This window comes from Rousettus aegyptiacus, unplaced genomic scaffold, assembly GCF_014176215.1.
Source record: "Rousettus aegyptiacus isolate mRouAeg1 unplaced genomic scaffold, mRouAeg1.p scaffold_m13_p_12, whole genome shotgun sequence".
Classification (NCBI taxonomy): domain Eukaryota; kingdom Metazoa; phylum Chordata; class Mammalia; order Chiroptera; family Pteropodidae; genus Rousettus; species Rousettus aegyptiacus.
This window is the reverse complement of record NW_023416287.1, coordinates 76,928,896-76,946,075: the sequence shown is the minus strand read 5'-3', so window position 1 is coordinate 76,946,075 and position 17,180 is coordinate 76,928,896. Positions and strand designations below refer to the sequence as shown.

The 17,180-nt window shown below is 36.2% G+C and overlaps 1 protein-coding gene across 1 annotated transcript in view; it reads left to right on the top strand.

Annotated features, from left to right (window-relative positions):
- The window catches only part of ACAA2 (acetyl-CoA acyltransferase 2), a 29,736-nt gene that overhangs the window by 4,231 nt on the left and 8,325 nt on the right, over positions 1–17,180 (top strand). The window contains exons 2-7 of the mRNA XM_036230036.1: positions 401–567; positions 2,365–2,493; positions 4,031–4,147; positions 5,658–5,805; positions 13,836–14,011; positions 14,548–14,677. Coding sequence (XP_036085929.1) covers positions 401–567; positions 2,365–2,493; positions 4,031–4,147; positions 5,658–5,805; positions 13,836–14,011; positions 14,548–14,677 — 867 coding nt within the window. The remainder of the gene's footprint in view (positions 1–400; positions 568–2,364; positions 2,494–4,030; positions 4,148–5,657; positions 5,806–13,835; positions 14,012–14,547; positions 14,678–17,180) is intronic.

Below are 17,180 nucleotides of genomic sequence, written 5' to 3'. Positions count from 1 at the left end.
TATATATGTTGCTCCTAACATTCTTTTGGATGGTAAATTTCTTAAAGTAGGAATAAAAGAAGTTGAGTTTGTTTTTTTTAGGATAGGTTTAGTTCATGGAAAGAGATCACTGGCATAAACAGGGGTATTATGCTTAGATACTAATAATATAATGTTTGAATGCTCTCAATTATAGTTCAATACCTAGACACAAATCCATTGTTAAAAGTCTCATAGTTGACAATATGTGGAAATGTGTGCTCAGATTGTTTTTAGGAGACTTTGTGTGTGTGCAAAGATTTTCAGGTATCTAATGGAAAACTGTTCTTTACAATAAGACTTCACAGTGAGATTATTTAAAGCATGCTAAGGGATGTTGACTAATCTTTAATTGCTTACAAATCTCTCCTCATTGCAATAGGTGTGTTTATTGTTGCTGCTAAGCGAACACCCTTTGGAGCTTTTGGAGGCCTTCTGAAGGACTTCACAGCTGTGGACTTGACTGAATTTGCTGCCAGGGCTGCTTTGGCTGCTGGCAAAGTACCGCCTGAGACTATTGACAGTGTCATTGTAGGCAATGTCATACAGGTTAGTAGGGCAGAGGACAGTATTTGTTCCTGTTGCTTTATGTTATCACTTTCTAAAAATAATTCCTTTAACATGCCATAATGATGAATTAGTTAATTATAAAGATATTTATAATTTGAGTAATTCTCTGATTCCAGAAGCAATGACATACATAATTCAAAGGAGTATATATTCTGGAAAATATATATCTATCTAATTTGGGATACATTTCATTGCTTTTTAGGTCCCCTCACCCCACCCCCCAGTTTTGAGATATAATTGACTTACAACATTGTGTTCATTTTAGGTGTAGAACATAATAATTTGATTTATTGTTTATTAAATGGATTAATTTCCTTGATGTATTTGAAGTTAATTGGTTCTGTCTCTACCTAAGGGGTATAGCACACCCCAATGAAAAAGTTAAAAATAGGACAGTGAACACCCCGAATCCTTTTACCTTGATGAACCAATTCTTCACTTTTTATCAAGTTTGCTTTTGCTCTTTCTACAATAAATATCGTTGTTATTGTTGTTATCTCTTTCCTTACTCAAAGTGTGGCCCTTGGATCAGCAACATTGGCTTCATCGATGGAAAATGTTTAGAAATGCAGCATTCCAGGCAGTCCCAACCCTACCGATTGAGAACCCACATTTTAACAACATGCCCAGCACACGTTTTAAAGCTTGGGAAGCAGTGGTCTAGTCGCACCTCTCACTGCTCTCTCAACCTCCTTAGGTCAGCAGGTCTCAGTCTCGGTTTCACATTATAATTACCTGGGTGCTTTTAAAAGTACAGTGGTCCACTGTTACCCACAGGGGATACGTTTCCAATACCATCAGTGGATGCCTGAAACAGCATGTAGCACTGAATTCTATATATACTATGTTTTTCCTATACATACCTTTGATGAAGTTTGATTTATAAACAAGGCAGTTTCGTGGATAGAAGATTTGCTTTTACTGTAGGTTTTAGCAACCATGGCATACAATTTTTTTTTTTTTTCTTATTAAGGTGAGAACTTTCACCTTTTTACTTAAAGGAAGCACTTTATGGCTTCTCTCTGGCAATTCAGATATGGCTTCTCTCTGGCATATCTGAATTGCCAGAGAGAAGCCATAAAGTACTTTGAATTGCCAGCATCACTGCTCTTGTGCTTTGGGGCCATTATGAAGTAAAATAAGGGTTCCTTGAACACAAGCACTGCCATACCATGACAGTCAATCTGATCCTCCAAACAGCTACTAAGTGATGAGTAGGTAGCATACTGAGCATGGATAGGCCAAACAAAGGAATGGTGCAAAATTTCATCCTGCTACTCAGAATGGCATGCAATTTAAAATTTATGAGTTGCTTATTTCTGGAATTGTCATTTAATATTTTTAGACCATGGCTGATCATAAGTAACTGAAACCACCTTTCTGATTTAACTGGTTTGGTTAGGAGCTTGAGAGTATGTTAATAAAGCTTTCCTGGTTATTCCAATGTGCGGCCAAGGGTGAATACCACAGCCTCAGATACTTTCTCTGTTACAGTTAGAGCCTATCACATTTTCAGAGAGTTTTGTTATAAATTTCTGTCTTCTTTTGAGGACTTCATATAAGGATTTCTCATACTTAGCATGTTTAAAAACCTATAGACCAAATTACAGTTTTTATTCAAATCGTAAGCACGTGTATTATGTGAAATCGCTGTACCTGTGTGCATCGTGCCCTACCTTAGAGCCATATAACTGTTGATAGGTTGCCAACACTTCCATATATTTTGTCCTTTCTGTATTTATAGAGGAAATTCTTTTTCTTTTCCTTCTGTTCCAGAGTTCTTCAGATGCTGCGTACTTGGCAAGGAACGTTGGTTTGCGTGTAGGAATCCCAAAGGAAACCGTAGCTCTCACTCTTAATAGGCTCTGTGGCTCTGGTTTCCAGTCCATTGTGAGCGGATGTCAGGTATGGGCAGAATTATATTTCTCTGAAATATGTTAAAAGCTATTAGAGGAAATGTCCCACTTCAACATAACACTGAAGGTTTTTATTTTTAGTGCTTATTAAGAGAGGTCAATATTTGATTTTTCTTGGGAAAATATTCACAGGGGGAAATAAGTTTCTTAAAAGCTAATAATGAACTTTGAAGATATTAAGCTAAATGGAATAAACCAGTCACAAAAGGAAAAAAACAAAACTGTATGATTCCACCCAGATGAGGTACCCAGAGTAGTCAGATTCATAGAGACAGAAGTAGAATGGTGGTTGCCAGGGCTGGAGAGGGGAGAAGGTGAGGAGTTATTTTATGGGTACAGAGTTTCAGTTTGGGAAGATGAAAAAACTTCTGGAGATAGATGGCAGTTGCACAATGATGTGAAGGTACTCAATGAACTATACACTTAAAATTGGTTAAAGTGGTGAATTTATGGTATGTATATTTAATCACAATTTTTTAAAAAGTGAATCATGACTCTTATTATCATTGAGGGCTTCCTATGTGCCACTGTGCTAGGTTTACATTCACTATCTTACTTAGTGTTCATAATCATCCTATGAGGCAATGACTCTTATTATTCCCATTTTATAGGCAAGGAAACTGATTATTAAAGGCATCAAGGTTACTAAGTATTAGTGACAGAATTTAAAGTCAGGTCTGTGAGGCAGTTTGAAACACTAAATAAAGACTGTAAGACTAGGAAGAGAGTTGGCGAATTTGGGGGATAATAAGAAATGTATTTTATAAAGACCTGAATGATGCAGTTGGTGGAAGTACAAACTAATATGACCTTTTTAAGGTATAATTGGGCAGTATGTTTGTTGCACAGAGAAAGGCATACGGTGAAATACAACTTTGTCAAAGTCTTCATTTTATTATAAAATAAAACATTTTGTAACAAAGAAATTATTTTCACTTTAATTCAAATTTCTTTCTATAACAATATATCTTAAATAGGGATCCTGATTTTCCTAGTAATCATTTTAAACACCAGGCTCTTAGAGGCTTGTGATTTGCTTCTTTTCTGAAAAATGCAAATAGTGGAAAGAGTTAAATGAAATGGGTCCTTTTTCTGAGTCCCCTAGGTTAACCTGGTTCTGGTAAATTTGTAGTTTCTTTCGGATTCATCCCTTAATAGGGTAAATTTTACTTTTGCTTTTTTAAAGCATTTGTTATATATTACCTGCTGGCAATTCATACATTTATGCCAGACAATATCGCTGCTGATTTTTAAGACTTGTGTTAAGAATGACCATTCCTTGCCAAAACATAGATAGGATTTGTTACTTATGCATAAATGATTGAAGTCTGTTAATTTTTTTACCCTCTTGTATCTTGTAACATTTGCCTTCTGATTACTTTAAAAGTATTTCCCTGTGAGATACTATAAGCTAGGATAGGGTACTTATTAGATTTACTATTAGTTTACTGCTTAACACATACTTTTTAATACTCACTTCTGTCATAATAAAAGAGTTTTGTTGTTGTTCATCTATTTTCAAATAGGATATTTGTGTTAAAGATGCTGAAGTTGTCTTGTGTGGAGGAACTGAAAACATGAGCGAGACTCCCTTCTGTGTTAGAAATGCACGTTTTGGAACCAAGCTTGGATCAGATCTCAAGGTTGGAACCATTACAATTTGCAAAAATTATTTCTCAAGCTATTAATACTAATAATTTTAATAACATTATTTTGGGGCAAGAAAAATAATTTTGAAACCAATTTGTTGATAGGAGATTGAGAAGATATGAATGATTGGAAAGTTGTAAACTTTTTCAAAACACTGTTTTGGTTGTTGGTTTTGACATTTTAACCCACATAAAATTTGACTATCTGAGCATCTTAGCACACCTTTGCTATTAGATTTAACACTTGGAGAAATGAAGGAAGGGAAGAAGCAGATCAAAAAGATAGGCAAAGATTGAATTAACCTCTCTACTGAATAATTAGTAAACCAAGTAATTAAATCTTTGCCATGATTTATGGAAGTTTTATTTCTGGAGCAATCTCCATTGAATAGATTTCTTTTTCATCACAGAAAACATTCTCTTTGAATATAGAGTATAGTGTCCCAAATCAGTCAGACAAAACCTGACCTTTACCCCTTTGAGAGCTACAACACGAAAATAATAATACTGATTGAAAATGATAGACCTGAACGTGCCCTATCCCGTCTGACCTCGGAAGCTAAGCAGGGTCGGGTCTGGTTAGTACTTGGATGGGAGACCACCAAGGAAGACCAGGTGCTGTAGGCATCAAAAATAAAAAAATAAGAAATTGTAAGCTGACAAGGTCTTTACAAGGGTTGCCTCGCCTAAAAATAAAAATAAAAAAAAGAAAATGATAGCATGCTATCCTTCCCATATGAAAGGGTTAATGATGTTTCATATTTTTAGCATTTTTCATTGATTTACACTATTGACCCAGTTTCTCATCTTGCCTTTTTGAAAGTTGAAAGGAATAAGACTTCGAAAAGAAGAAATAGTTTTAGATACCAAATATATTTGAGAAAACCTTTGGAAAGACATGTCAGAGACTCAAAAGGCGATGAGGAACTCTAGAAGAAACAGATCAGGCAACTTATCAAAGACTGACTAATTGAGTAATACTAACAACTTTTTCTGTTACTCAAGAAGTCTGTTCCAGGTTCTTTTCAACCTCATAGTAACTTACAGAATCAGCTATTCCTGTCACTTGAAGGCAGGGTACAAAAAAGCAGCACAGATACCCTTTTTCCTACAAAGCTCAAAACTGTGGTTTACAAAGGTGGCTACAGAGAAACATTTCATGAGGACTCAGTGTTAGGTTTCTTACAAAATGTAACCATAAGGGCTTTTGAATGTTGGATAACTTCCTGTGTTCTCACCCTGCACATTCAGCACATTCAGTTCTCTTCAGACCCTCCTGTTTAGAGAGAGAAGAGAATGTGTCATTTTATTATGTCATTGGATATTTTTTTTTTAATGTCCAAGAACCAAACATGAATAGTAGTAATAGTAAATGCTACTAGAAAATCTAATTTTACTTTTGTTTTTTGAAACTGTTAATTATTTATATTTAAAGAAATTATAGCATATTACTTTCAAAAGATACGTTTTAACAAATCACTTTATTATTAATGTCTTTTAATAGCTGGAAGATGTTTTGTGGACATCATTAACAGATCCGCATGTCAAGCTTGCCATGGGAATTACTGCAGAGAATCTTGCTGAAAAATATAAAATAAGCAGAGAAGACTCTGACAAATATGCCCTGCAGTCACAGCAGAGGTGGAAAGCTGGTCAGTAAAGTTGAATATTATAAGTATTCAGAGAAGAAAAATTGTAGAGGGTTGGGGGATGGGTGAAATGGGTGAAGGGGGTCAAGAGGTACATATTTTCAGTTATAAAATAAGTCAGAATGCAATGTACAACATGACTTTAATTAATAATATTGTATTGAATATTTGAAAGTTGCTAAGAGACTAGATTTTAAACATTCGTGACACAAGAAGAAAATTTTTGTAACTTCTACCTGGTGATGGATGTTAGCTAGACTTATTGTGATGATTGTTTCACAATATATACAAATATCAAATCACTATGTTGTATTCCTAAAACTGATATAATGTTATAGATCAATTATACCTCAATTTAAAAAACCATAGGAAAGATTTTGATCATTTCAGATAATGATCATACAATATTTGTTTTAAATTATACCTTTTGAAAAATCTCATTTTAAAATTATTCCTTTGTTTTTAGATGATTGATATTCTATGAATGATTGCAAAATTAACTGGGAAATTCCCGTTTGATGTCAGTAGAACACTGAGGGCCATGATATACTCTGTCAGAGAGGACGGCTCATGGGGACTGCAGGGACAGAGAGGATGTCCTTCTCTGTAAGGCATATTATATTCATGAGGAAGGGATGATGTGTTTGGAAAAGACCCATTGGGTATTCTTTTTTGCCTTCTCCCTCCATTCCTCATTGAGAGTCATTGCACCTGACTCAGAGACTTAGAACTAGCCCAAGGCCCTAGCTATGCTGCCCTGTGTAACACTGCACACTGCTATTGAATCAGTCCAAACTGAGCAACACGACAGCAGTTCTGCTATCAGTGTGGTAAGATGAAGAAATTTGTAAGTCTTCTGAAAAAGATTTTAGAAATTAAATTAGTATATAAAAAAAATGGAAGCTCTTATTTGAGGCACTAAATATTTACTTGGCATAGTGAAGATAAAGTCCATCTTAACGTTTCAGAAGAATAAGTGTAATGGAGCTAATAACATCCAACTCATCCTCTGCGTTTTTTAGTGATACATTTAAAGTTGGATGGGTATTGGTCTAGAGGTCAAGAATCGATTCTGTTTCTAGTTTTGCCCCGTACATACATGTCAGCTGACCTCGGTCAAGTCATCAAGTCATTTATTCACTGAGCATCTGTAAAATAAAGACAAATATGCATCTCTTAATAGAGAAAAAAATATTTGCCTTCCCTATTGCCCTAATACAGTTGTTGTGAAAACCAAATAAGGGAAATGTGTAGCCTGCTATAAAGTGAGATCAAAATTAAGATGATATTATTACCGACCTATCTTGCTTTTGAAGCTTTGGATTACTATGGTCCACTCCAGTCAGTAGAGGTGGAAGCAGATAAACCGTTATACTTAGAAATCTGTCGATGATAGCTCATATAATTTCTTCAAGTCACTCATCATTAAATTTCAGTCATAGATTACTTGGTAACATAGACAATTTGGTAACTTTTTTCATTATTATGCTAAGAACACAACATGAGATCTCTCTTAACAAATTTTTAACTATACTTTATTGCCAAAAAACACCCATTATTGTTGTACAACTTGGTAACTTTTTAATTACTTCTTATCTCATACAGAGAACTTAAAAAAGTGCATTAAATCCACTCAGTGCCATCACATCTATAGCTAACTGACAAATAATACTGTCTAGAAGTACCTTATGAAAAAAGTGTAGTTAAAATCAAAATTAGGGGAGTGACGTCCCCGGATCTCTCCCCTTGAAACAACAATAAGCTGAAGATCTTAAACTCAACAAAAAAATACCCAAACTGCTTACCAGCACGTCTGAGTGTGGGATCTACGCATAAGAACTACCACAGGTTAGAACCCCAGGAGTCAGGCAGTAGACTGTGAGAAACAAAGAAACTGCCTCTTGCAGCTGGAGCTTCGTTCAGGAGGAGGGGGAAGAGAAAAGGTGTGGCGGGTTCCCTGAATAACCCTGCCTGGGAAAGCTTTGAGCAGAAAGCAGAGGAGAGAGGACAGCAGAGAAACAATGGTTGATTGTTACCAGCCATGGCTGCAAAATGCAAGGCTGCAGCCCTCATCCCCACCCCGAGGGCCCCTGCCCCTATATCCTCCAAGACTGAACACTGTGGAGCCCCAGGGGGATCTGAGCAAACGTTGTCCAAACTGTCACTAAAAGTGACAGGGACTGAGACTGAGGGTAGCGAACATGATTGAATATCTATAAGGGAAAAAAAAGGCATTACTAAGACTTTATATAAAGCAGGGATTCAAAAGGCTTAGATGCCACCTAGTGGAAACCAAAAGAAAAATACTTTCTTTGCAACAGGCTAAAGAGAGACCTTTATATAATAAATCTTCTGTCTGGGGAAAAAAAAGCAGAATACACTTCCATTAATGCCCAGGCAGAGAAATAGTCCATTAAACACCATGAACAACTAAGGTAACAAGGCAGCTCAAAAAGAGAAAAATGTCCAGAAAATAAGCTTAAAGCCATAGAAATCTGAGACTTAAATGACAGAGAATTCAGGATGGTACTTCTGAAAAAACTCAATAAGAGCCAAAACAATTCATATTAACAATTTCAGGAATAGAAAAAACAACTAGATAAACAGCATGAGTTCTTTAGCAAAGAGATTGAAACCCTCTAAAAGAACCAGATAACACTTCTGGAGGTGAAGAACACACTGAAAGAGATGAAAAATGAAATAGCAAGTTTAGGAAATAGAGTCTATCAAATGGAAGAAAAGATCAGTGATCTCAAAGACACTAATCTAGAAATAAATTAGAAGGAAGAAGGGAGAAACCAAAGAATGAAAAATAATGAAAAAGAAATACAGGAACTAGCTGATACCATCAGGAGAGGAAACATAAGAATAATGGGCATTATCAAAGGCAAGGAAAAGGAACAGAGACTAGAAAGCATTTTCAGACAAATAGTTGATGAGAATTTCCCAAATCTAAGAAATGAGCTGGTGCTTAGAATTCAAGAAGTCAACATAACACCAATTATCTCAACCTGAAAAGGCCATCACCGAGACACATTATATTAAAGTTATCAAAAATCAATAACAAAGTCAGAATTCTCAGGACAGCTAGGGAAAAGAAGACGGTAACCTATAAAGGAAAACTCATTAGGTTATCGTAGGACTTCTCAGCACAGACCTTACAATCCAGAAAGCAGTGGAATCAAATATTCAAACTATTAAATAAAAGAAACTACCAGCCTAGAATAATGTATCCACCAAAGCTCTCCTTTAGATATGAAGGAGAAATAAAGACCTTTCCAGGTATACAAAATTTGAGGGAATTCTCCACTATGAGGCCTGCATTACAGGAAATACTGAAAGGAGTCAGGTCACCTAAAACAAAATGACAAAAAAAAAAAAAAAAATTTAGGAGTAAGGTGACTATAAGGCAAATAGAAGCAGAGGAGTGCAACCCTTACTAAGAACAGGGCATTATAAGCTTAATAAGAAGAGAATTGCTATAGCAAGATAGTAATGAACATAAAGCATACATAGGGACAAATTGAAACAACAATGACTGAAAAGAGGAGGATTCAAAGATCCAAATTCGCAAAGGGGAATGGAGATAAGGCACACACAGAAGAAAATGGACACTGTATGTATGTATGTATGTGTATATATATCTATATCTATATATAGATATATATAACTGTTCTTTACATATTTGTAATGGTAACCACACGCCAAAGATTCAGAACGGAAGTATATAACATAAAACAAGAAGGACCAGAGGGAAAACCCACAGAAGCCAACCAAAATAAAGAAAAGAGAAACACAAGGACAAGGAAGCAATGGAGACACTGAGCTACCAGGAAGCAAAGATAAAATGGCTATAAGAAGGCCTCATATTTCAGTAATCACCCTAAATGTAAATGGACTGATCTCACCAGTAAAAAAGCAAAGAGTTGCAGAGTGTATCAAAAAACAAAACCCAACCAAATTTTGCCTCCAGGAGACAATCTGAGCTCCAAAGACAAATACAGACTCAAAGAAAGGGTGGAAAATGATATTTCAAGCAAATGGTATTCAAAGAAAAGCAGGAGTAGTGGTACTAATATTGAACGAAATAGACTTCAAAATAAAAAGGTAAAGAAAGATATTGAGGGACACTTCATAATGGTAAAGGGAATCATGCACCAAGAAGAAATAACACTTATTAATATCTATATTCCCTATCAGGGATCCCTGAAATATGTAAAGCAATTACCAACAGGACTAAAGGGAGAAACAGACCAAAACGCTATCATAGTAGGGAACCTAAATACCCCACAGTCGGACAGATGATCCAAACAGAAACTCAATAGGGAAATAACATCCTTAAACAACACATTAAGCCAACTGGACATAATTGACATTTACAGAGCCTTCCATCCCAAAACAGCTGCTTACACATTCTTCTCTAGTGCATATGGAAAATTATCAAGGATTGACCACATACTGGGACACAGAGGTAGCCTCAACAAATATAAGAGGGTTGAAATCATGCCAACCATATTCTCTGATCATTTGCTTTGAAGCTGGAGAGCAACTGTAAAAAAAAAAAAAAAAAAAAAAAAATGTGGGGAAAACCACAAATACATGGAGATTAAATAACAGGCTATTGAAAAATGACTGGGTCAGAGAAGAAACAAAGATCAGAGATAAATAGAAATGAATGATAATGATAGTAGAACATATCAAAACTTTTCGGACACAGCAAAAGTGGTCATAAGAGGAAAGTTCATATCATTACAGGCCTATCTCAAAAAATAAGAACGAGCCCAAATCAACAACTTAACATTTAATCTTAATAAAACTAGAAAAGGAAGAACAAATGAAGCCTAAAATCAGCAAAAGGAAAGAAGTAATCAAAATTATAGTGGAATTAAATGAAATTGAAAAAAAAAAGTAAATGCAACAAAGAGCTGGTTCTTTGAAAAGGTTAATAAAATTGACAAACCGCTGGCTAGACTCACTAAAGAAAAAAGAGGACACAAATAAACAAAAAGGGAATGAAAGAGGGGAAATTATGACTGACCTCAGAAATACTAAGGGTCATACAAGAATACTATGAAAAAATATACAACACCAAATTTAATAACCTAGAAAAATGGACCAGTACTTAGAAAGATACAACCTTCCGAGACTGAATCAAGAAGAACCGGAAAATCTATAGACCGATCAGCAGTATGGAAATTGAAACAATCATTAAAAGCCTACCAAAAAGTAAAAGTCCAGGACCAGATGGCTTCACCAGTGAATTCTACCAAACATTCAAAGGAGATTTAATACCTATCCTCCTCAAACTCTTCCACAAAAATTGGAGAGGAGGCAATACTTCCTAACTCATTTTATGAGGCCAATAAAATGATACCAAAACCTGATAAAGATAACACACACACACACAAAAGAAAACTACAGACCAATATCTGTCATGAACACAGATGCAAAAATCCTATATAAGATACTACCGAACCAAATACAGCAACGTATTAGAAAGATTATACACCACGACCGAGTGGGCTTCATCCCAGAGGCATGAGGATGGTTCAGCATATGTAAATCGATTCATGTGATACACCACATAGACAAATTAAAAAATAAGAATCATACGATCACATCAATAGATGCAGAAAAAGCCTTTGACAAATTACAGCATCTGTTTATGATCGAAACACTTAACAAAATCGGTATGGAAGGAAAGTAGCTTAATGTAATAAAGGCCATATATGACAAACCATCAGCCAACATTAGACTTAATGGTGAAAAACTAAAAACCTTCCCTCTAAGGTCAGGAACAGGGCAAGGCTGTCCACTGTCGCCACTGTTATTCAATGTAACATTGGAGGTCCCAGCGAGAGCAATCAGACAAGAGAAAGATAGAAAAGGCATCCAAATAGAAAGCGAAGAAGTCAAACTGTCACTATTTACAGATGACATGATTCTCTATGCAGAAAACCCTCAAGACTCCACAAGAACACTACTAGAAACAACAAACCAATGCAGTAAAGTTTCTGCTGGAGACAAAATCAATGTTCAAAAATCCATAGCGTTCCTATACTTTCATAATGAAATGTCATAAAAAGAAGTGGAAAAAATAATTCCCTTTACAATTGCAACAAAAAGAATCAAATACCTAAGAATAAATTTAATGAAACCCGTAAAGGACCTATATAATGAAAACTACAAGATCTTGTTAAAAGAAATTGAAGATACAAAGAAATGGAAAGATATTCCATGTTCTTGGGTTGGAAGACTCAACATAGCTAAAATGACCTTACTACCGAAAGTATTATACAGATTTAATGCAATCCCCATCAAAATCCCACTGGCATTGTTTAAAGAAACAGAACAAAACATCATCAGATTTGTATGGAAGCACAGAAGACCTCAAATTGCCAAAGCCATCCTGAGAAAAAGGAACGAGCCTGGGGGCATCACTCTGCCTGACTTCAAATTATACTACAAAGCAACAATAATCAAAACGGCATGGCATTGGCAGCAAGACAGACACACGGATCAGTGGAATAGAGTCAAGAGTCCAGAAATAAACCCATGTTTATTTGACAAAAAAAAAAAAAAAAGCCAAAAACATACAGTGGAGAAAGGAGAGCCTCTTCAATAAATGGTGCTGGGAATACTGGAAAGCCACCTGCAAAAGAATGAGACTAGACTGTTGTCTATCAGCACACACCAAAATTAACTCAAAATGGATTCAGGACCTGAATATAAGACCTGAAACAATAAAGTGCATGAAGAAACCATAGGAACTACACTCAGGGACTTCGGACTTAAAGAGGATTCTGTGTATTTGACCTCAAAAGGCAAGGGAAGCAAGAGCAAATATAAATGAATGGGACCACATCAAACTAAAAAGCTTCTGCTCAGCAAAAGAAACTGTCATTAAGGTAAAGAGACAACCATCTGAATGAGAAAAGATATTTGCAAGCAATGCCTCCGGGAAGGGCCTGATATCCAAAATATACAAAGAACTCATATGACTCTATAACAACAAACAAACAAACGATCCTATCAAAAAAATTGGGCGGAAGACCTGAACAGACACTTCTCCCTAGAAGACATACAAATGGTCGACAAACATATGAAAAGATGCTCAACATCACTAGCTACTAGGGAAACACAAATACAAACCACAATGAAATACCACCTCACATTTGTTAGAATAGCTATAATCAACAGGACGAGTAAAAACAAATGCTGGAGAGAATGCAGAGAAAAAGGAACCCTCATACACTGCTGCGAACTGGGACTGCTCATTGGTACAGCCACTATGGAAAACAGTATGGAGGTTCTTCAGAAAACTAAGAATTAATCAATCATATGCTCCACCAATCCCTCTGTTGGATATTTACCCCAAAGGCTTGAAAACCTATATCCAGAGAGATATCTGATGTTCATAGCAGCAGCATTCACGGTGGCCAGGACATAGAAACAACCAAAGTGTCCTATGATAGATAATCAGATAAAGAAGTGGTGGTACATATATACAATATGGAATATCACTCAACCATAAGAAGAGATGAAATACCGCCATTTGCAACAACATGGATGGACCTCAAGATAATCATGCTAAGTGAAATAAGCCAGACAGAAAAAGTTGAAAACTACATAATATCACTTACATGTGGGATATAAACCTAAAAGCAATAAACAAACAGAGACTCATAGACATGGACAGTAGACTAGTGGTTACTAGAGAGGAGGGAGGGAGGAGGTAGATGTGATTAAAGGGGTCAAATATGTGGTGACATTAAATAATTAAAAAAGGGAAAAAATCAAAAATTATAATTTAAAAAGGTACAGAATGTGACTGCATGTCTGCATGACAGTATATTAAATCCTCCAATAGGCAGAGTAAGTTATGTGAAAAATAAAAGCTTATGTTGACGTAGTCCATGAGGAAAGGGCAGGCCAGAAATTTAAAGAAATTAAAGGATATGGTTGATTTAGTTTCTCTTCTTGTTTCTCTTTTTTCTTTCCCAATTCTTATGATTGTCTTTGAACTATTTCAGCTAATGATGCTGGCAGTTTTAACAACGAGATGGCACCAATTGAGGTGAAGACAAAGAAAGGAAAACAGACAGTGCAAGTAGATGAGCATCCTCATCCCCAAACAACCCTGGAAAAGTTAAATAAACTTCCTCCGGTATTCAAGAAAGAAGGAACCGTTACTGCAGGCAACTCGTCGGTAGGCAGCATCATGGAGTATCTTGAACTCTTCTTGATGTGTGCAATGCAAAATAATCATGTGGTATCTTTTAGATATTTTTTTATTATAATCTTCAGCTTAAACTAATAGAATTCATATTCTATTAATGTGGGTTTTCATAGGTCATAACAAAATATTTTAACTAGGGGCCCTTTTATGATAGTCTTTCAATTTCTTAGTCTTTTCAATGTTAGAAGGAAATTTACCTGGTTTATTATTTCAGTTCTCACACTTTTTTTCTTTCTCATGTATGCAGTCTCATCAGATTTCTCCTTATACCTCTCCACACTGGATATAAGCTTTTCCTTAACATTCTTCCTTATTTTCCCTTAGTGATGTTGTATTCTGTGCCTAAAACAATCTCTGTAATTGACCAGAGTATGACTGGTACTCTTTGTTGTAAACAACAAATATGGCCTTCTATGTACTGCCATAATCCTAATAGTACTACTCCGTTAGTTCAAATTTTGATTAACTTTTACCCTCTAGTTAATCTTTCTGCTTTTGTTTCCTAGGGAATAGCTGATGGTGCTGGAGTTGTTATCATAGCCAGTGAAGATGCTGTTAAAAAACATAACTTTACACCACTGGCAAGAGTCGTAGGCTATTTTGTTTCTGGATGTGAACCGTCTATCATGGGTATTGGTAAGTTTGTAGTGAAACAAACTGGTTCTGTTCTATTTCCAGAGATAAGTATTCTTTGGCATTCTAATTCCTGAAATAGTAACCAAATCAAGGTCACTTGTTGAGAAAAGGAGATTGGTAATCAGTCTTTTAAACAATTAATCTTTGTGAAAAACTACGTTGGTCTCAGTAGGAAAACCAACACTGTAAACTCTTGTGGACAGTAATCACATCTTATTGTCTATTTGAGATATTTAAAATTAACACACAGAAAATAACAGAAAAGAATTACAAGGTACTGACAAGATAAAAGAAAAGTGAGATGGGAGAAATCATGAGGCACAATAGAGAAGGCTGTGTGGAGAAGATAAATATCTTGCTGGATGTTTTATGCATGGTCATTATTATATCATTTAATCTTCCCAAAACTCTAGTGAGACTTCTTTTGGAATGAGAAAACTGAAGTGTAGGGAAGATAATTGTCTTATAAAGCTCCACACCAGTAAGTGATGGAGCCAGGGTGTGAATCCAGGTATAATTCAAGTGCTATCAGGAAGTCAGAGTAATACCTGGCTCAGCTGAGGCTTAACAGGAAAATGGTGAATTATAAACATTCTATCACAGTTGGCAAAGTGCTAGCGGGAGAAGATTTGCAACTCCCTGCAAACATATATTCTTGGCTAGAAAAGTCTAAATTAGAAGTGGAACAGTAAGTTTTTTGTTAGATGCACTCCCAGGAACCACAGGTGATGCTGAATTTTAATAGTTCCTGCCATTGTTCTCTGGGGAAACAGGGAACCAATTAGGAACCTCGCAGAAATAAAAATGGTGCCCACGGGTTTCGATCTATTCCATCTATATCCTCACACCCCAAGGAATAGCCTACCCTAGAGAATAGATTCAGATTCTTGCTATGTCAAAAGATTTTTCTATGAGCTTACTTAGGCCTTTTTTTGATAAACTAAATTGGTTGTTGCAGTAGGTCCCAAGATCTAAGGGCGAGAACCTGTTGCTGACCTGCCGTTCAGACGTCGGTCAGTGTGTCTCCAGGTCCTACTAAGATGGTACCACTTCTGCTGCTTTGGGACTGAGTTAATACTCAACCCTATTTACTGACATGTCCTTCAGAGATGATTTATCTTGGTGTAGAATTTCTAAGAAAGCAAGCTGGCATGTCCATACCTGTCTTCTTTCAAGATGTTGCTAATTATGTCAACCAAAACTAACATCTGTTGAAAGTCCATTGTTCTCTGTTATATATAGTCTTAGAAGCTTATTAACTTCCAGGTATCCACTATTAGCAAAACAGAACTTTTGTCACAGAGATGGAAAGTATCTTGAAAAATTAAATATCTGTATTTAGGTATGGCTTTTATCACTTTGGTATCTAGAACAGTGGTTCTGATACCAGATGATCATCAAAATTCACCTGTAACCCCACCCCACAAGGTTTTGTTTCAGCAGTGGAGCCTAGGATGTAGGTTTTCTCCATTGCACCTAAATGTTTTTTATGATCTATCAAAATTATCTGATATAGGTAAGTAGTTATTTTACAGTTTTTTTTTCAGTTTAACTTCATTTAATTGGTTCTGATACATTAACATAATTAATGAGCAAAGAAAAGGTAGTGGTTCACCTTCCTTCTATTCCAGGCCCAGATGTCTGTCCTGTAGTACAGTGAATGCATTGTGGAAAGATTATCTTTTTCCTTCAAGATTTGACCAGAGCTATATATGCCAAATGCTCCACAGTGTCAGATGCTCCCTTCATCTAGACAGCTTGTCCGTCGGTTGTAGTATGAGATTAAGCAAGGTAGCTACGTGCAGTGCACTAGATGAACAAGCAGGGAAAAACAGATTATAGAGTATTCAGTGGAGATGGGTTTGTTAATCCAATTTCTGAGAATAGTTGTTCTTCAGTTATGCAGTTACCCAACATATAGTAATCCGTGAATCTGCAGAGTAGCCACAGGCCCGAGGAAAAGGGAAAGTGAGGACTTGAAGAGACGAGAATGGCTCCAATGAAGGACACGGCTATGGAGAGGGTGCTCCCTAAACTCCCCGGGGATGGCAGTGGTGGGGGTTGGTGGGAAGAACTCTGAGCCTGTTTAGCTGGAGCAGCTCTAGCTTTATCTGATATTGAGCTTCCTTAGTAGAAAAGATGCCATTGCTTAAAAAGAAAAAGGTTAAAAACCTGTTCTAAGCACTTCTCATAAGAAGCTTATAGCCCCAAAAGGTGACTGAGGACACACAGCTATTACTGGTTGGAGCCAGGACTAAAAATAAAGCCTTTTCCCAATAAGAACACTGCACCTTCCTAAGTCCCAGTAGATAACTATCCTGTCCCAGTAAATAACTATCCTTTAAAAGTCAAACTGTGGCAGAGCATATCGTTAAAATTACCTGTAACAATTCTGAGTTAGCATGAACACATCAGGTCATGCTTACTGTGGTTACAAAGACAGGGAAATGTAAACAGTGGTTAGATACTCTTAGCTTTTAGTTCTGTGTATCTTTCACCTCAG